The sequence below is a fragment of the Numida meleagris genome, chromosome 1 (genome assembly GCF_002078875.1).
Source record: "Numida meleagris isolate 19003 breed g44 Domestic line chromosome 1, NumMel1.0, whole genome shotgun sequence".
Taxonomy (NCBI): Eukaryota; Metazoa; Chordata; class Aves; order Galliformes; family Numididae; genus Numida; species Numida meleagris.
Window position 1 is genome coordinate 40,844,923 of NC_034409.1, and position 20,877 is coordinate 40,865,799.

A 20,877-nucleotide genomic window follows, 5' to 3' on the forward strand; every position below is an offset into this window, starting at 1 on the left:
TGGCTGATTACTGTTGGTCAATTGCCCATTTTAGAAAGCTTCACTTCTGCATTTCTGCAGCAGTTAAATAACTGCAGACCTCAGGAATGTGTTTGGACAGGGAAAAAAATAGGAAGAGTCCTTTGTATAAGCATCCAACATACAGAGAAGAGTTTCTGCCACCAAAAATCAAAATGTATTAAATGTATTAAACCTGAAAAATAGGCAGGATAGTGTCATTTTATTTCTCAGAATAAAACCCAATACCTTTAAATGAAAAAAAAAAAACTTTAGGAAGCACAGATTCTATGAGGACTTCCAAAACAATATATATATAAATATCCAGTACCCTGTGTATATTATGCCTATGCTATCCAACATATCTAGTACCTTCTCTGGACACACATTCAAAGCTCAGAATAACTCATAACTAATCTAAGATAAAACCTCTTCAACAGTACAAATTAAAAAGCTAGTATCTACTTTATTTTACAAATCAAACTCAAAACATTATGCACAGAATTCCACTGCAAAAGGTTAATCTGCATGAACAGAAAGGCCTATCATCAAAACTGCAATTTTATTTTCTTAAGGCAGAGAAGGTTGCATAGCTGTATCTTAGTTTCACTGTGCACATTTTTTTTCCTGTTAAAATACAACTATCTTTTCTTCTCATTTCTATTCTGCCAGTGGCTGCTATTCTGCCACATCAGTCCATCTCTTCCTCAGATACTGTAAATCATTCTGCCCAGAAACAACTTAAACATCTTAGAAGTCTCCCATTAGGTTCATGACTCTTATGCATTGGCACTCCTTACACTTCATATTCTCTTGAAATGTCTAAAAGAGATTTACCAAGGACAAAAACTGGTGAATCCTGTTATGCTGCCCATATTGCCTGGAACCCTTCCTAAGGATTTAGAATTTTCTAACCCCACAATAAAGTACCTAACCTGACTTACCTATACTTTTGGGTCGTACACACTTTGTGTACAATACTTCACACAGCAAACCAAATACATTCCCACAGTAACAACTAAAGTTCAAGTCAAGAGGAGTCAGCACATTAATGTCACATGTCCCGTGACCACTTCTCTCTCTCTCAGAAGCTTAAGAATGGCACCCTGTTTGACAAATTTATAAGATGTATAGGCATAGTGGTTACTTTTAAAAATCCCATCATTTGCTTTTTAGATTCATTTAGAGCAGGACTGGAAAACACTTTGGGCAAAAGGAGTTTTGACAGCTGGCATAGTTCTGAATTAGACAGAAAGCATTCATAGCACTTGTTCACTGCCTGTGATTGATTTGGATGTACATACATACATAAACTGAATAAAAAGGGTATTTCTGACAAACTTCAGAAATACATCCAAATGTGAATACATCCGAAGAAAAAAAATTTAATATGCTACAAGACAGTGGTCACTAATACCTCACTGGATAAACCCTCATGAAAATCCCAGCTGTGAATATAGGTTAAGTCTTTATATTGTTAAAAGGGTATCTCCTTAAGCCCATATTAGAATTTGGTGTGCATCTGCTTGACTAACATAAAGCTCTGTCCATATGCTGTTACAAGAATTTTTAACGGAACAATTTTATTGCAAAATTAAGTCAAATAGGCACACTTCAATGGCAAAATTACAGGATATAAGCCGTTTTTAATTGAACAGTGCTACTGGCAGCTTACTTAACCCTCTTATGTTTAGAACAAAATGACAGATTTAGATTTGATATTTAATAACCATCTATTTCCCAGCCGTCCTCTCTTTGTAATCATTTAAGTCTTTCAATTCCATCAGATTCTGAAGGGATAAGCTACTAATAAATACAGTTTTATATCTCTATTTTATTTAAACATATAGGTAAGTAAGTAAATAGGAAGATAGTTGCAGGACTTCCCAAGGAAAATCTTCCTAAGGTTTAACTTCCTCTAATCCACTTTTATTTTGGTATTAATGCAGATAGTATGAAAGTAAGAAGCAAGGTGAATGTGTAATTTTCTTCCACATTCTCTATGAGTATGCAGTATGAAAAAAGTAAACATAAAGCATTCCCAGGTTGGTGATCATTTTTGAATGTCTGTGTTTGACCATGAGACTTCCACAATAGTAGTATTTCTAAAGACATCTTTAGACTTTCTGAACTCTAACCACATCACACAGTATCAGCACTACAAGAACAATTTAATTCTTGCGGACTTTTGAAAATGATGCACCTCAATCAAGCTATCCAGAAAATATATGCGTGTGGCTATAAACTCTTTCACCTTTATATACTTAATTCACATTTCATATAAAAATTGCTCAGAAAACCCCAAATCGTCAAGTATAATTTTGCCAATAGTGGCAAAGATTATAAAGTCTACTTAAAATTGTTTTCTTCAAAATTAAGTGCTGGATTGGGGCATTTTCTCTGTACTGATTTCTGAAAAAAAACACAAAGAAAAGTGACTAAAAATTCTCTTACAAATGGTATGGCAGTTGACATCATGATTACCATTATAGTTGCTGAAAAGTAACTCTATTATGACAAACACTTCAGTAAAATAGGCAGAAGTCCACCACATGCAGGTTGGCCTTAGAATCTGGAAGTCAGAAACTGTAATTTCTGTCTTGGTGACCACAAGCAATGAATATTTTGAAATGAGAATGGAGGTAGTGCTAATGATGATGCTGTCCAAGGCGGAATAAGCTGCACCTCCCCTCCCTAGAGTGTTGTTGATATTACAGTTCTACAGAGGAGTGAAAAACAGAAAAAAATAGTCATCCTTGAAGTGCATGTGTATGACTCAGAATGCGTGCAAGGGACAGATCAGTGGAGTGAGAAGGGGCTGTTTATATAGATGTCCTTCACAGAGCAGAGATAATTCAAGATCATTCAAAAATACAGACAGAAAAATCCCACACTCCCATACTGTGAGTGCAAAAGGCCAAATTTAGCTAGCGATTTTGGTCCTGTCTCTTTCACTTCCTCAACTTCCACATGAAAAATTTCTTTTGATCTTTCAGCTTAAATAGGTGAGCATTCAACTGAACTTCCTCCTTCAGAAACATGCAGTAATACTTCTTAAAATTAAGGCATTCCTTGCAATTTGTGCTGAAAAGGAACCTTTTGTCTGAACTCTGGCTCTCTGTATCAGGTGCCTGTCAGTAGAGTTGGAAAGTTATGATGGTACAAGAATTTTATAAGGCTGTGTCTATTTTTAGGGCTTCATTATTCCCTCTGCATTATTTTCACTATTCTTCCTTAAGAAAGCTGTGCTGCACTTCTCTTGCTTCCATCTCCAGGTGGAAGACCCTCAAAACCAGTGATTTGGAGAACTGAAGGAAATAATTGTGTAAAAGTAGTTAATTTTTGTGCTGTGGACAGAATTTCTTCTCAGAGTGGACATTTTCTCTTCTTTCAACAAAAGCATAGGTTATCTTTTTGTCAATAGCTGAGTCAAGACATAACCTACTCTAATAACTATAAGATATGGGTAATTAGAAGTAACAACAGCAGAAAAGAAAAAGAAAACAACCACCCTAACAGTGTTCAAAAGGGGGTTGAGTTAACAATTTCACTGACGTAAACTGCTTTTATTTCATCCTACTTATCAGAAAAATCTTTCCAGTGCCTATGGTACCTTGCATCTGAACTGTAATGTTAAAAGGTCTTCATTTGTACAACTTTAGATTGCTGATAACAAATTACTCACATACATCAATTGCCTTTTTGGTTCTATGAATTATCTCATCTGCACCAAACAGAAAAACGAGCAATATTGCAGCAATAAATACAATGTGAAGAAGCCACATTGTTATGCTTTGTAATGGAGAAAACTGGGACACACACAAAGTCTGCAATACGTGCGTAGAAGTATCTGCATTGTTAAGTGCAGAAATGAAAAACAGGCCCTTGGTCCTCAAGGACCTCGTTCATTCCTAATCAAGGCCAGATGAAGGAAAATGTACAGCTAGAGCAATTTACATACTTAGGTCTCCTTGTGCTGCAATCCCAGGTCAACCTACAACACTGAAGGTTCTCAGGGACTGCAAAGTGGACAGAATACTTCTATGGCAGAACTGAGATGCTCTGTTAAATTACTGTATTTGAATATGCATTAAGTGCATTCAGTATCAACTTGACTTGATTTTCCATTCATGTAAGGCCTGAAGATAGGCTGAACTTGACTGCTCAAGTGAGGCTGAAGGGACTGGTCTGCTCTCTGAGGTCTCAGAAGAACGCAAAAGTTACCAAGATGTTGGATACTTAGTGGCCATTACAAGGTATGACAGAAATGAACACTAGCTTAGGAGACACAGATCAGCGCCTTAGTTCTTTTATTCATTTTCCAGTCCTGCTGCTTCCTTTCCTATCATTGTTGGAAAATATCTGAGGCTGCTCTTTACCTATTTCTGTCAATTGGATTTTCCCTGGCAAGAAGAAACTGATATGTTCAAGAGATGTTCTAGAAATACTTTGATGTTACAAGGCACTATTATATCCAGCACCACATCCAGCACATCACAAAGTAGGTTGTGTTTTTTATTTAATCTGTCCATTACTTTCTCTGCACCACTTCTTCTTGGTCTTTAGACAAGACCAAGTTAAAGTCCATTTCAGATTCATGCTTCATTAACCTTACCAAATAAATAACTGAAATCACAATGAGCTGTTGAAAATGATGAGTACTGGGATAAATTAGGACATAACTAATAGGGCAGGAATGGTTCTGTTAGTTATTACTTCTCATTTCCTACAAACTTGTTACACTCTTTATGATCATTAAAACACAGACAACTTTTTCCTTATTACAGATTGGCTACTGTATTCATTCAGACCCTGAGTCCTAAACACATTCCTACAGCATGTCAAGCACAGCAAGCTTTCAGGAGGTGAATGATTCCTTCCCTAATCCTGACATTCGGATTCAGAAAAGAAAAGCTGATAGTTATACTGAGCACTGATTTCCTTAGTTCAGCCTTAATCACATGCTATGCTAGAAAGAGAATATGTTGGTGCAGGAAATTCTGAGATGCCTCATTTAAGAAATGTGTTGAAGAAATTTAATCACTACTGAAATATTTCATAAATCTAATTATACTAGCACTCAAAAGGTTTTCTTGCAGTAAAACAAATAAGTGAAAAAGGATGGATCACTGACTTAGTGTGTGCACTGTTGGTCCCACCATATCCCTCTTCCTTAAGTGTTTGCTTGTCAGTTGAAGAAGCAGTGAAGATATGTAACATGTTACAGTGGTGGGTTTAACAGCACATTTTGCAGGCTAGCTGGTCAAGCAGATAAACTTGCAGTTTAGAGACGCAGGACTTTCTTAAACCATGCTTACTAGTAATTGTTATTAGTAATTGCATTTGATAGATTACCACATCCTCAGCCGAGACCAAAGAAAATAACTTTCTACTGAAGACATTACCATCATTCCTCTGTGTTATTCCACACAGACTTAATAACAATGCAGAAATATCTTTATATATAGAATATAAAGATGTTAACAACAGTATCTAAATATAAGTAGAAGAATTAACACTTCCTGTGTACTATAAGTAGCATTAACTAAAGGTATATAATGCTCTAAACTCATTCTGAAGCCCATATACAAAGCTACAGCAAGAATCACTGAATTCAGTATTGTGTCCTTAACCTCATTTAATATATTATTCTCAATATCCAATTATAACTTCTGCTTTGAGTATCTGTGAACAATGGTCTTCATTTGTCTATAAGAAATGCTTAACGATGAAGTGTAAAAGTGTCTTTCTGAAAAACAACTGTATGCCACAGCTAGCAACTTGAAATACGTGGTTAAGAATTACAACTTCTTCTAAGAGGAGACAAGATGTGCAAATAACAGTGGAGCCAAGATCTGGCTGTTTAATGCCTGTCTCCTTAAAGCTGGTACCGAGTGCCCACTCGCCCATCTGTCTCAAGCCAGATATATCCATTCAGGAGATGTAACCTATAAATACACACAACACCCCTCTAACATGAAAAGAAGTATCATAACAGATCTATTAATGTTCTCATGGATACACTGATCTAGCCTAGTCTTAACATCTAAGAGTCTAATTCCCTCTTTCCACACAGAGTAATTCCTCTAATTAAAATATATTCTGTTATATCCAAACAAGACAGGAGAGTGTGTGATGACCAAATTATGCTTACTATGGTTAATATCAGCTACATTCTACATTAAGCCTTCAGTGAAGTAGTACTTACATCTAGTTTGCATACACAGCATATGCAAATAAAATATAAGGATACTGAAGAAACTATTGAACTAGAAATTATTTACATTTGTATGCTACTTTAATAAACACATTTCACACACATACACTCTTACCTGTTGTTTTCATATTAGAATATCTGGAAATAATAGGAAGTCCTGTAGTGTATTCGTGTCATAAACACCAAAACAGGGGAAATGTTAGAATTATTAGCCTAATCTTTACTATACAATAGCATCAGAATGAAAAAGATTACATTAATTCACATCTGTCCTCCCATTGTGTTGACAGATAAGCTACAGAGATTCATACATCTTACCAGTTAATTTTAACAATATAACAGAAAACACAACTTCAGAATATTAAGAGCTTTGTTGTTGAGAGCGAGGGATATAACTGAGAAATGTTAGGAGAAAATGGAGTCTCTAATAAAAACTGAATACTAGTTTTTTAGCATCCAAAGCCTGCATTCCTGTAGAGCAAGATTTACAAAGGCAAAAACCAAGTTATTTTCATCTAGTAAACAAGGACCACTTTGAAGTAACGTCTCCTATTTTATCACATTTGCCCACAATGTCAGAGGTGGATGCTGGTGGTATGGCAGTAGAGGTTGAACCTTCCCGCCAATATTGTGTCACATTTTGTTGCTGTGTGACAGATGGCAGCAGAGGGGCACTCTGACAAAATGGCGTCTGACAAGAAAGTGCATATGAAGCAAAGGTTTGGCAGTGAATTCGTCTATAGGGAAAAAATTTTACCCACTGACATTCATCAACACTTGCTGAATGTTTATGGAGACCAAACAGTGGATGTGAGCACACTGAGTCAAAAAAACCACAACTGTGATTCTGGGATACCAGGAATCTTTCTGGAGAGTTGTTTGCATTGCAACTACACATCTCCAATGGAGTCTCTGAGTAATAGCAGTTGAGTGCAATTGCATCCATCTGCTATACAAGTGAGTGCACTTCTCTCCTGATAAAAGTAAAAACTCATTACATTACACCCAGAAAATAAGCATCAAAATCATAACCACTTTATATATGAACAGAGAAAGATCTGCTCCTCAGTTTTCTATTGAATTATGGCCTTATTTCAAAAATATAAGAAGTACTGGGCAGAATAGTATTTGATCACATAAATACATTATGCATTAATATATTAGAACAAAAATTATTTAGCAAGAGAAACTAAAATCTGAATTTGTGCTTACAAGTTATAGATTTTCTTTAAGGCCACTGCAGTGGAGTTGATTATTCCAAAGCCAATTTAAGAAAAATGCAGAGAATTAATATGTAGAATTAATTTTACTGTACAAAAATTTTAGATTAAATATTGCTATTCTGGAAATTAAAAACAAGGCTTGGATCAACTGGAGTTTCCCTGTGTCCCTATAGCATCAATAAACTTAAAAGCCTAGGTTCATAGAAGTGGCATAAAGTTTGCTCATGATTCTGATTCATTAGATTCTACATATAGGTGTAACTGACTGTTAGCAGGCTAAGAATGATTTACAATAATATTCTGTTAATTCAATATTCAAAATGAACAAACAGGGGCTCCAGGCATTCTACTATGAAATAAACACACACATATTTAGAGTGTTAGGGAGATCTAATGATGGATTATGATTGTATTTGGGAAGGGAGGCAACAGATTTGTCTTTGTCTCATCACAGGATGCCAACAGAAGACAATTGTGTATAATTATAGAAAGCTTTTCCTTATTCTTTTATTTTTCCGTGACTGCAGATTTCCAGTGGTATTTTTAATATCAGCATTCATGAGTTGGCTTGATCTGCAAAATATATCTATTCAAGTCACATACTTGAAAAGTCTTAGTTTATCTTCTGCTAAAAAAAGACACATAGGAACCCAAAGTTAGCTTGTGTAAGAGGAAGACTAAGAGGATGGTTTCATTATAATTTAATTTCAGACCTGTGAGTCTGAGTTAGGCATAGGGAGACTACTTTGTAATTTTAAAGAGAGGTGCCTCAGATTCTTTTCAGTTTTTATCCTCTAGGGAGTCTTGACATGAAAACAAGACAAAAAACTACCCCAAAGCTCACTGATATAAAAATTTGCATAGAGCATAAAAGCTATTAGAAGCTGTCTGTGTCAGTGCACCAGAACTGAAATAAGCTTCAGGTCAAGTAAATGTATTATTCATTCACTATGATGAGCTATGTGCTCTTTCAAAGTGTAAATTATGCTCCATAATTATTTTTAAGTTTTAAAGAGTATCATTTATAAAACCAATTATAATGATGTTGGAATTAATCAAGATTTCTGCACACCATCCCAAACAGTAGCTTCAACAACCTGATAAATCACACAAGTTTAGAGGTTCAAGAACATGTGTAGGTTGGAAAGAGGTGATGAACTTCAGAGAGTGGCAGAGCGCAAGACTGCCAAAGATAGAATCAAACAACAAGCTCACTGATTGCCTGGGGAGGGCAATACCAACTCCACCTGGCTGCACACAGTCTGTAGTTAGACACCAAACTGCCCTGCATCCCCACCAGATGTGATCTTCTGCCACTTCTGTAACTCAAAACAGTTTCAGTAGGTGTAACAAGCTGCCAAGAGCCTACACATCCAGAAGGGTAGGTCCCACCTCCTACCAAGGTGCTGATCACCAGGCCTGCACCTCTGCTGATTATTGGACTCCTCTATAACTCAGTGAAAAACAAACTGCCAGGGAGAACAAAACAAAGCTGCTTTCTGCTACAGCAGTGGATAAATCAGCCCAGCAAATACCCTGGCAATGCAAAGGGGAGAGCAGAACCCTGAGGCAATGTTCTGGAAATGGGAGAGGGCAGTACAGATAGCAGCAGCTCCTACTACAGGTTCAGAGGCTGCACACCCCCAGGGCAGGTGGACCCTGTTTCAGTCCTGAGGAGCCTGTTCGCTGATCATACACCCAGTGGAAGCATTGCAAATACCACCCTGTTATCTCACTGAAACACTGAGCACAAAGCACCGAGCCCATCAAACTGAACTCCTGGAGAAGCTCTTAGTTCTCTGATATCCACAGAAATCTAACTTGCATCAGCTGCTTGCAACAGTTTGGGGAGATGATCCTCATTCAGGGAAAACTTTGGAAGAAGTACTCACAGTGCACATTATTGAGTTCCAGGAACTTGCAGTTTTTGATTTTCTGATAATTACATGGTTTACAATCCCCCAAAAGCTGCATGGGAAAAGCATCAAAGTCCCACACAGGATTAAGCATTTACAGGACAGGTCCTTTTATACCTACAAAATTATAGTGTTTCTTCACAAGAGGGTCGGCGCTTATGAACTATTCTTTGTCTCATTTCACTGCTTCTGCAAGTGAGCACAGCATAAACACTGCTCTAAGCACCTCACTGCTGTGCACCCTTTGTTCCTCCAGAAGAATGAGCAAGTGAATTAACTAAATTCTCATTAGAAATGCTGATTCTCTGAGGGATCACGATGCATCACACAGCTGCTCCTGAATTTCAGCCTTGGCTCAATCTAGCATGCCTCCTCCAGCCCATCAGGCAGCTTTGGGGAGGGTAACGTGCTTCAGACTTATCTTAAGTAATGCTGAAAAGCTGGTGCCATCAGCCAGCATCACCATAATTTTTTCAACACCACATTTGGTCACATTGAATCAGTTCCTCCCCCTCCCCCCCCCCCCCCTTTCTTTTTTTTTAAGTAACAAAATGAAGTAGGAATATCTTACTGATTTGGAAGCTGAAACAAGCCCTCTTACTGTGTATTGCAGGGACATTTCCCATCAGGAAGTGGTTTTCTCCTCACAAAGCTCAAAAACCCCTAAATTACTCCTTATCCTCCCCCCTCCCCAAAAAACCCATCCAACAACAAAAACAAAAAAAAACCAAACCAACAAACAAAAATGTGAAACAGCAGAATTGAAGTGAATTAGGTTCTCTTTTGTTTTCTGGACCCTTTTTAAACCTTGCACACAGGTGCACCTTCCTGGAGTCCTACCAGAACATGTTCTTTCCCTAATTTAGGGATGATTTCCAGCTGATGCAAATTCACAGCCCTAACATGCATCAAGGTACAGAAAAGGAACAGTCACAATCATTCTCCTGATATTCTCTAATTGCAGTGCAGTGACAAAATGAAATTCACTCCAGGAGTTTATTACTTCATAAATTAAGTATTTATACACAATCTATTTGTGAAGGGTGAAAACTGTTCTCCCATCCATGAAATCTGTAATGCTAAGATTGCCATAGACTTGTTCAGCCATTTGTTCATTTGATGAAAATTACATTTTCTTACAGCTGTTCAGCAGAAATATGAAAGAACTGTAATTATTGGCAATGGTTTGTGTAACTTGCAGAGCAGTAGTTACCAGGTGGTTAGAAGCGCAGTCCTTGCATCACTGGTGAAAGTACCATTAGAGGGCAGCCTAGGGTTTCCCCTGCCTATTTAAGTCTACATCTCAGAAGTTCGGGAGGCTGAGAATAGAATTTCTGATACTGTATAGTAAAACTCATTTCAACTCCTTAAAACATAATAAAAACTAACTGTTCTTCCATCCTGTGTGGAAAAAAGAAACCTCATCACATGCCGTTCAAATTGAGAATTTGAGTTGAGTAGTTTCTGAAGAAGTTAAAACCATTCAGATACTTATATTTCCACTTTCAATCCTACTGTTGCTTTTTTTTTTTTCTAGAGAAGATAATTGAACGCTGGTGAAGAAAAGCACTTGGATTAATAACTTGAATGTAACCCTACCAAAACTTAAGAACCCCTCCCCAGCAAACAGTGTTATTTTATTCAGTAAATATACATTAGGGAGAAAGAAACAAGAGGGTCAAAATACAAAGTACGCATGCAATGTATGCCCATATTTGCCTACAATTCATGAAGAATACAGTGGATGTGAGCAGGCATTTCACCAAGCAGGTGTTGTGCAGAGCCCCACCTCCACCCCTCTCGAGCATCCAACATTCCAGAGCATTGGGGATGCAGTGCGGTCTGAGCAACTTTGTGATGTGTATGCAGGAGTAGGAAACAACTTGTAAAAGCCTTGAGTACTTGCAATAATGTACAAGTGCTCATTCCAATTTAGAGTTAGAAGAAAGCATCACTGCCAGTTAAGTATGCCCTGCAATAGTACCTGGAATCAGATTACAATAAATTCACATGAATCCATTACAGAAACGAGGATAAATTAGGATTTCATAATAACAATTTTCCTAAAATCCACCTGAGACAGGTTCTATTATATGTACACATAGCATTATCTTAATACTTATTTTAGTTACCTAGGTAATTCAGCAATATTTTTTTCAATTACAGTTTAACCCAATTATATAATGCATATAATCTATATATTATTTATAATTAAGAAGTAGCACTCCAAAGAAATTAGGGAAAGTACTGTTTATCATGCATAACAGCCAGAATATTTAGCACATGAAATTCCAGCTAGAATTGTGAGAAGTTCTATGCAATTTTTCACGATCATTTTCATATGGCATTTTGCAACTCTTTACTCAGCACTCCCTTCCAATTACTTAATTGAAGTTCATTTGTCTGAAGCATATGCCTGCCCTTTTCAGCTACGTGAGGGGTTGTTCGCTGTGGTAATCTCCATCAGTTTAGTCAACTTAAAAATCCCCACTGATCCCTTCACATAAAAGGTTTAAAGACTTGGAGCTTAGGATCCTTCTCACTGTTAGCAGCAGCAGTTCATTCAAAGCATTCATTTACTCTAGATGATGCTAATCCCTAGTCAGAAAATAAACAAGGCGTTTAGCATTCCATACAAAACAAACATGCACATAACAAGAGAACACAGCAAAACAAAACCAAAAATAACAACCTCAAGAGACTTCACTGAGATTTTGGTTTAATACATAAGGATTCTGAAAATGCTGAACCAGACCAGACACACAAAGCAGTAAAACACGAACATAGGGCAAGGTTTAAATGACAGTCCACAACTTCCTTGAATATGCACGTGAAATAATAACCAGGCATAAGGCATGCACATCTAAAGCCTAGCAAGAAAATCACTATTTGTACTGCATTACCACACAAGCAAAAATTCTTTCAGGGATTACTCTGCAGGTACTTGCTGATCTGCTGGATCTGAAAACCCTGTATTTTGTTCCCTAAACTCATTGCTTACTAGCTAACTTTACCTCTGTGTTAGTGCTCACTCATGTGACTGCACCTAAGCCTTGCAGCTTTGGGGACTTCAGACAGCCTGCTTTGGAAGCCACAGCATGGCTGGAGCATTACCACACTCTCTAATTTTCTAATAAGAATAACAACAAACAAAAAACTCCTCTAAGTGATGGATCACTACAGACACCTGTAACAAAAAAACTACCCAAGAAATAAAATCCCCCCCTTCTTCCCCGTAGAATGAAAAGCTGGTACAGCATTTACTTAGCCTTAAACCAACCAAATCTCACTCTTGGTCAACAGCTGGGAGAACTTACATTTTTTTAGCATGATCATTTTTAACTGTTTAGAGGCATCTGAAAGCTTGGGCACTTCTTGGTGAAAGAAAGCATACTGAGTGATTCATTTACGTACTAAGTGATTGCACAGCCAACTGAAAACCCATGCCATTTGTATCAGCCCAGAAAGTAGCAGTGCTTGTCCACCCCCAGAAGACAAGCATGGCCTCCTGCTCCCAGAGAAAGGCAATACCAAGGATTTCCTCTTTTCTTCAAGCAGCCATATGCCCTTCATGGCCAGAGGGACCAGTTAGTTAACAAAACCAAAAAATCCCCTCCCAACCACATGGAGAATGTTTACATCTTTCCTCATATAAACATGTAAACATGAGGAAAGTAAAAGTGTTCTGGATTATTCTTTAAGGCACTTCTTTTTTCCTTTTGAGTCAGATCACTTGTCTTCAATCTTGAGCATCCCTGCAGTCTACAGCATTGCAGCATGAGCCATGTAGGTGTTATTCAATGAGAAATGACATATGGAAGGCACTGAGTAATTTATTTTCTTAAGAAATCTGAGATAAAGCTCCTTTCAATTAAAGGATGCATAGGAATTATCTCAATTTGCAATAAGAATTTTAACAATATTCAATTAATTATAAAAGGGATTTTAGTTTTATTTTTTCAAAATTCTTTTGCTGTAATTTTTCTATAGTAGAAGACATTTTATTTGCTCTCGTATTTTATTACAACAAAAAATAGAAGTCGATACTTAGATTAAGCATACCTAATTTTACCTTGTTTGCCTAATATTGATATATTTTGGAAGGCTGTTTTCATTTTCTAACAAATCCTTTTCTAGTAGTTGTTCAAGATACCTCATACTTAGCTCTTAGTTTTGTAGCCAGAACTTGTTTTTTACTCGATTTTTTTTTTTGGTACTGATAATGAGTTTAACTTGGATGGGTTTACTGTAAATTGTGTGAAGTCAACTAGATAAATCTCAGGTTGTTTAGGATATTTTGTTCTTATCAAAAACATTTTTGCTGAAAATGGATTTCTTTTAAAAAATTCGTGGCATACTATACTTGTTCCTTTTTTACTTTTTTGTGTGTGCACCAACCTTCACAGTGCCTTACCTTACCAATTGCTAGATAACGTATTTAATTTTATACAGAAGGAATCACATCAGCTTCAGAAGGTCATCATATATGAATTAATGATGTCTAATGTACTTTAATGAGCTTAAAACTTCAGCCTTTATAATTCACTGTCAAAACAGTGGCTTCATTTCTAAGTATGTGTTGGTTGATAAACAGCAAATATGGACTTCACAAAACACTTCTACATTCTTCACACAGCTTTATCAGTAGGTTTAAAGAACACTAATACATGCATCATGAAAATATAGGTAACATAACTATCTTCTCCCCTTACCATCATTTTTTGGCTGCTTTTCCCTTGTCTTCAGACATAAGAGTCTTTATTAGTATATTCAGATCAAATAAAACTATATTATGAAACTAGATTACTAAAGCCATTAGAAGTGTTCAAATAAAATTAAACAGCTCTGGGTTAACAGGCTGATTTACTGCTATATTTCTCTTAATCACAGCTGCAGCTGCTTGAAAACGTAGCTAGGTTGTAACAAACACTTCTAGAAGCAGACTCTTACTGATTCTGCAGACAACCAAGAAATTGTGTTTAGGCAAAAGAAATTTTTTTTAATCTGCTTAAATACAGAAAGGGAGTCAGCTCTCTTCCGCTGTACGCACTCTCATACCTACTGAACAGTATCACACAGCTTTAGCTCATTGGGTTCATTTTACCCACGAAAACAAACACTGCCTTCCCAGTGTTTGACTCGGCAGCTGACTTCAGGAAAGCTCTCCAGGCCTCACTGAGCCTGCAGGATGACTTGCCTTGTAGAGGTCTTCCCCAGATGTAAGCTTTGCAGTACTGGTAACCACTAGTGCTACTTTTAAAATGGCACAAAATGTCTGAAAATACGTCAGCATAGACACCCTGATCTTTAGTACAAGAAATGTAATTTCTAAACCCAGAGAAAAAAAAGAAAAGAGAACAAGGTTTCAAAAAGTGGCAGGAGCTCAGTGAAGCACCCCTACCACCAGGGCACAGGATGGTGCCCTTCGCTGCCTAAAGGCCTGCCAGCTCTTGGACAGCTGACAGGTGTTCTACCAATAGGACAAAGTACACAGCATCAGTAAGGTTGCAGTATGGATATACAGATAGCATAATTAGATGCAGGGAAGAGACAGAGCCAGTAGTTTGTGAGGTGGAAGTTTCCGGGTTTTTTTTTCCTTTCTGGAGAAAGAACTGCTATGGCTGAAAGGCTGACTTCTGCTACTTGTGAGCAGCTGAACACAAGGGCTTCAGCTGAAAAAGCAGAAGTCTTGAATCACTAGCAATATGTAAAACCCACCTTTAATCAGCTGTGACAGGAATTTATGTACACACTACAGTAACCTCCCTGAAGAAGAGTCAGTGCGGAGGTAGGACGTGAACATGAAAAAAAAACAGATGAGCAAAACTAACATGCTTTTGCTAGGTAATTAAGAATTATCTTGTATGATAATTAACACATAGCTATACACTTCAGCAATCTTTCATATAGCATCATTTCAATATTTCAGCAAAGTAAATTTTTACCAGACAAAGTATTTGCTGTGTTTGTTTCAATGAAGTATTTAAAGGCGCAAACCACAGGAAGAATACTGGGCAGCAATAGAAAGTCCAATAGTGCCTTCTACCAGGATAGAAACACACTCGTAAAGATATTAGCCGTAATTTAGCTTAGAAAATAGTACATGAAAAAAAAAACCCTCACCCTTCCCAAAGGCTGGTAGATTCTCAAGAAAAGCAGTCTCTAAATAAAGAAGCTGCTAACCCTTAAATGAGAGTGGGGAACTGCGGACCCAGGATCCACCCCCTTCCAGTCACTCAGGTGAATTGCTTGCAGCTGAGCTCCCTGGAGTAGCAAAACCTCCTCACCTGGTGCTCAATCACTGGTTCAGGCCATGATGTAGCAGTTCCCATACAAGTGCAAATTTAAAGAGGCTTATGGCAAACTCCTGTAAAAATATTTTCACCGTTCTGCTATAGGAAAAATAATGGATAGAACTGGATTCATTTTTTCATTCAGTCACACCAAAAAGTCAGAGGTTCACATCAACAAAATTATTTACAAATTTGGTTTCATGAGATGACAGATTTTACTAATATTTTTGCTAAATTTTATCATCTCCAAATGAGTTGAATGCTTATCTGAAAAAAAAAGAATTAGATATCAAAAAAAGTATCTAAGAAACATGGGACAGTGTTTCACTCCCAAAAGTGAAATAAAGTATTCATCTAATGAAATACCCTGTATAACTTAAAATGTTTTAAATTTCCTTTTCAACTTCTTTCTTCAGCAAGACAAAAGGATAAATACAGTTATTCAGACTTGCCCCAAGTTGAAAACTTTATGGTCTAGTGAATGTCAAAGATAACCAAAACCTCCTGGGTTTTATGTTACTTACAGACCTGGCAGCAGTGTTCTACGTGCTTCCCTCCTCTCCAAATCAGCGGTTCCCCTGGCTCCATGATTTCGGACTTGTGTGCATTTCCTTTGCTGGTGAAATTTGATTTGCCATTGAAATTACACATGGGGACCCACGTGATTTAACATTCTTCTCCAAAACTGTTTTTCCTTCTCCTCCTGGGCATTTTCTTTATCTTCACTAAACTGTTGCTCACTGCAGTAGATACCACTGCTTATTTCAGATGTTAAGAGTGCCTGTATAAGAGGTTTGGATATTGCAGGGAGCATATTCATGTGCAAGACCACCAAGCTGAACTATGTTTGTATACCATGATGCTAATAAAAATTAATAGCCAGACAGAAGGGAGAAAATTGACCTTCAAGGAGGAACTGACCTTCAAAGGCTGTGTTGATATAGATCTTGAATTTGTAAAGCAAACCATTGTTCTGATTTCCTCAGTTACATGGTAGTTTGGAAGTAAGTCAAGGCAGAGTTTAATAATTCTAAATGATTTGAGGGAGGCTCTATCATGGGCAGCAAGCATCATTTGAATGTGGAGCCTTTACAATTTCTTTTGTCACTTCTGTGTGAGATAATGATGATTTAATAATAATAATACTGTGAAGCTATAAATAGTCAACTCTTTAAGCTGAATGAGTTTTTCAAAGCTCAGTATCAGAGAAGTGAGAGACAGACAACAGATACCTGAAGAAGATGACTTAGTGAAATCAATCAACATACCACCTCAAAAAGGGTTACTCTAAATGAAGACACTCTTCGGATATTTAAGAGAAGAAAAAATCATTTGCTTAGAAGAGAGGCTGAAGGTCCATACCACAAAGGAATGATATTCTTAAAGAAGAAAAGAGAGGAAGGATGCTGGATTTTTAAATCATACGTTTCTGAGTAGAGAGGCTGTCTGATTAGCTCCAATCAAATTTTGTGCAAAAGCATATTCAACTGCTGTATTGTTTTGGTTACATCAGCATTTTGCTGGGCTAGCAGAAGTTAAAGTTTATCAGTGCTGCAATATCTGCATGGCTTCTGAGTCCGTGTGCCCAGAGGGGTGGAGGTGGAACATGAAATAACCACTCCTGGACACAAGGGCAGTAGGGAAGCTGTGGCGTCCACGCCAAGGAGGCTGTGCCACCAGGATACATGGTATCTAGTGAGCCAGGAGCTTGAGCTGCCGCCAGTCAGCCTGGGGAGGTGGAATCAAATTTAGGCTAAATACCACAAAATTCTATCCTGCAGCATCTGCTGGGTGAATAGCCATCTCAGCCCACTTCACTGAAACACCCTGCTTTTAAAATTTTTGCATGAAGATGGTTTTCTACATAGACTGAAAGCTCAGGTAAATTTTTGTTACATAAGTAGATACATTCATTGCATCATTAGAGCCCCGTTTCACCTGTGAGTAATATCCCTCCAGCTGCTGAAATGTAGAGATCAAAAGGGAAGCCTGATTATGAAAGAGAAGATAGTAGCTTATTTACAAATATTTCATATATTCTCAATAAAGAATCAAAACAAAATGAAGTGTATTTTTTTAGTAATACTTTATCCTTGAGAGGGGGAAATAAGAGACTTGCTTTGTGCAACGTGAAGGTTCTTTGATGTTCTGATTTCGTAACCTTGAGGTATTTTTCCTTAATACAATAAACTCTGATCTATGATCCATGTACAGAGCACCACAGGACTGAGATCTAATTATTCCTTGCCTCTGAACACAGTAATAGCTACTGATGGCTTTGATATGTTTCCTCTGAATAAGGAGAGAAACATCTGGGTCTAAAAAGAGTTAAATTTAATCCAGTAGTACCTATAGGCTTATTTACAGATGTATGACTTCTTTTTTTTTCTTGCCAATACTACATTTCAGTAACTAAATTATGCTGTAAGGATTAATTAAGCTTCTGCTATTTTTAATTGGATAAGCTATATATAAGTAGAAACATTTCAAGATCAAATATACAGTCTTTTGCATAATTGTTATAATGTAGATAACGTAAAATGGAAAGTTAAGCAGTCTAGGAGAAAAAGACAAGATGAATTTAAACATTAACTCAGGAATAATAGATTATTTCTAACTATTTGAAGGAAGGAGGAAGAAATATTACAATCAAGAACTGTACTATGGAATCAAGACTGCCATGGAAGACAGACAAGGTGCACTGAAAGCAATTGCTAATGAGCATTTGTTGTATAAAACGCAGCAAAGTATGAGCTATAAGTGGTTTGATACCTCACACTGACTTTGATCAATAAGCCTACTGTCAAATTACTGGGTTAAAGCAGTCCCTGGCCAGACTACTCTCTGTGAAGGGAGATAAAGTATCTCTCTTGATCTTATGTCTCTTGTCTTAAAAGGGGTTTAAACATGTTTCATTAGGTTAGCACTACACAAACTGTATGTTGTTCCTCATTAGTTTTATGCTCATGGACAGCACACGATAGTCCATATCAGCATATGTATTTTTGGTAACACAATGAAGTCATCCTACTTTTAGTTTGACCCGTCCTGGTTTTCTATCAGAAGCAATTTCATTTCAATAAGGTGATAATGCCTCCTAAAAATCCCAGATAGCAGTGAAAAGATTCCCCAGAGCTGCAGCCATCAGCAAGAACAGGCTTAGTATCACAAGTCTGTGAGTGAGGCAGTACTGAAGTTTGGGTCCGTGTTGGTCTGAGCATGCTGAAAGTAAGACTTCAGCAGTGTTCTATTTACAGCGGTGTTTTTAGCTGGGGTATTAGAAGAAACGTGGATGTGTATGTACCAGTTAGTCACATATTTTCCTGCTTCCTCAGGAGAAAACGATAAAAACGGATTAGTCCTTCTTTAAGACCCAATCTTGAGATTTGCTAAGTGTGGGTTCACTATTGAATTCATACACAATAAATTCAGGATTAGAATTATAAAGTGTAATTTTTCATTTCAAATCCTGTTATTTCTAATTATCCATGGTAATTATGTTTCTGTTAGCTGTTTAGAATTAGACATGCTTTTCATTTAATTGGACAGTGTCAGCTCCCTTAGGCCTACAGGACTTTGATTTCAATTCCTGTGGTAAAAATGCAATTGGATTTATTCATGTAATTCTACGATTTTAAACGATCACCCACCTTAATTATAATAATGTTGCATGGCATGGTCTGCATACAGCAGATGCCAAGCAAGGCTGACATCCCTCCATCTATTCAGCTGATTGATTATAGACATGCACATGAATGTGATGCTCAAACACATACATTTTATTTGCTGAAAAGTGCAAAGGAAAATGAACAGAATTTACTGTATTTCAAAATCTGGTGTATACTCTTCTTTTCTTATAGAATTTTATTTTTAAAAAAAAGAGTTACTTTTTCACAATATTTGTCTCACAAATAACTTTGGAGAATTCAGAGAAGCCAAACTGAAACTAATACAAGTCTGTCTTGTGAAACATGTTCTTCCACCATGTTACATGTAGTTTGTTGGTTAAAAATAAAATAAAATAAAAACTGCTAAAAACCTGTATGATGTGACACGCTTCCAATAAAATATATCAGATGAGATGTGCCCAGAGATATAAGATGAACTGAGCATGATTATAAGATTATTAACGTCATGTAGCAACAAACAATAACATAATCTGTACTCTCGTCCTTACTTGAATTTCCAGAGAACGTTAAGAGTTGATCAGAATTACTTTTTACTATTCTCTTAATAAAAAGCTTATTGAAATCTACATTGTGAAAATAAACTGGTGAATCTTTTTCCTTCCACAAAACATTCAGAACACTGTCATAGGTCACTGTTTATTTTTATGACAGATGTTTTATTTTACTATTTTCAAATAAGTACTCTGAAGACCTGCACTGAGTTATAATTTTCAAGCCCAAATTTAGATAGAAGAGATGACTGACAAAAATGAAGGTGAATTTTTTCTACTGATTATTCTGAGTAGCTTGGTTATATGTGCTGCATTATGTGAAAGACTTGCTTTGCGGTCTGCTTTCAAACCCTCCATGGACATGTTTGAGAGTTCTTTACTGTTCACATCAAAGTACTTGTTCACAACATATAGAAAACAAAAACAATTGAGGAAAAAAATAATTTGATGTATGTAATGTATAATAAAACCATGACAAATGTATTTAAAAAAAATCCTTTTTTAGAGCCAGGTAGTTGGTGTAGGGCATTGAAGCAGGAGGACGAGCCAGGGGGAAAGCAGAGCGCACTGCTCTTCTCATCTGGGGCTCTGAGGGGATAGCTCTCTATTAATACCAACATGGTGACCACCCAGCATGGCAGATAGGCTGAGGCAGAAACACAAGTGGGGTCCCACAACCTTTCTGGGCTGACACGTGCACCCAGACAGACCTCCTGAGGAGTGACAGAGCTGCCCAGACCTTCGGCTGTGGGGAGCCCTGGAATCTGGAGGTCACTCTGGGGACTGAAGTAGGTGAGGGATGTTGTGGGTGCAGGTGTGCCCAACTGGGTAATCTTCTTGAGCACCTGACCAAGCTGTGAGAGGAAGTCACCAGGGTGAGATGCTTTCAGCAGAGTGAGAAAGAGACTGATGCCTGGTATCATGCAGTGGAACAGGCAGCCAGCCAGCCCTGTCTTGGGGCCCAGCCAGGGGAGGAAGATAAGCAGACTTCTGATCTGACAGATGGTACACACGTGCAGGGTGAGGGAGACTGGACCATTGTCTGTGCTTG

The 20,877-nt window shown here is 37.4% G+C and overlaps 1 protein-coding gene across 11 annotated transcripts in view; it reads right to left on the minus strand.

Annotated features, from left to right (window-relative positions):
* Window positions 1-20,877, minus strand: part of PPFIA2 (PTPRF interacting protein alpha 2) — a 209,645-nt gene that overhangs the window by 164,043 nt on the left and 24,725 nt on the right. For 2 of the 11 annotated variants that reach the window (XM_021385280.1, XM_021385288.1), the window contains exon 1: window positions 16,175-16,481. The exons of 8 other annotated variants lie outside the window; for them this stretch is intronic. In XM_021385280.1, coding sequence (XP_021240955.1) covers window positions 16,175-16,297 — 123 coding nt within the window. In that variant the 5' untranslated portion in view covers window positions 16,298-16,481. Of the gene's footprint in view, window positions 1-16,174; window positions 16,483-20,877 lie in introns of those variants that run through there. One more of the 11 variants, XM_021385278.1, reaches the window with a different exon arrangement.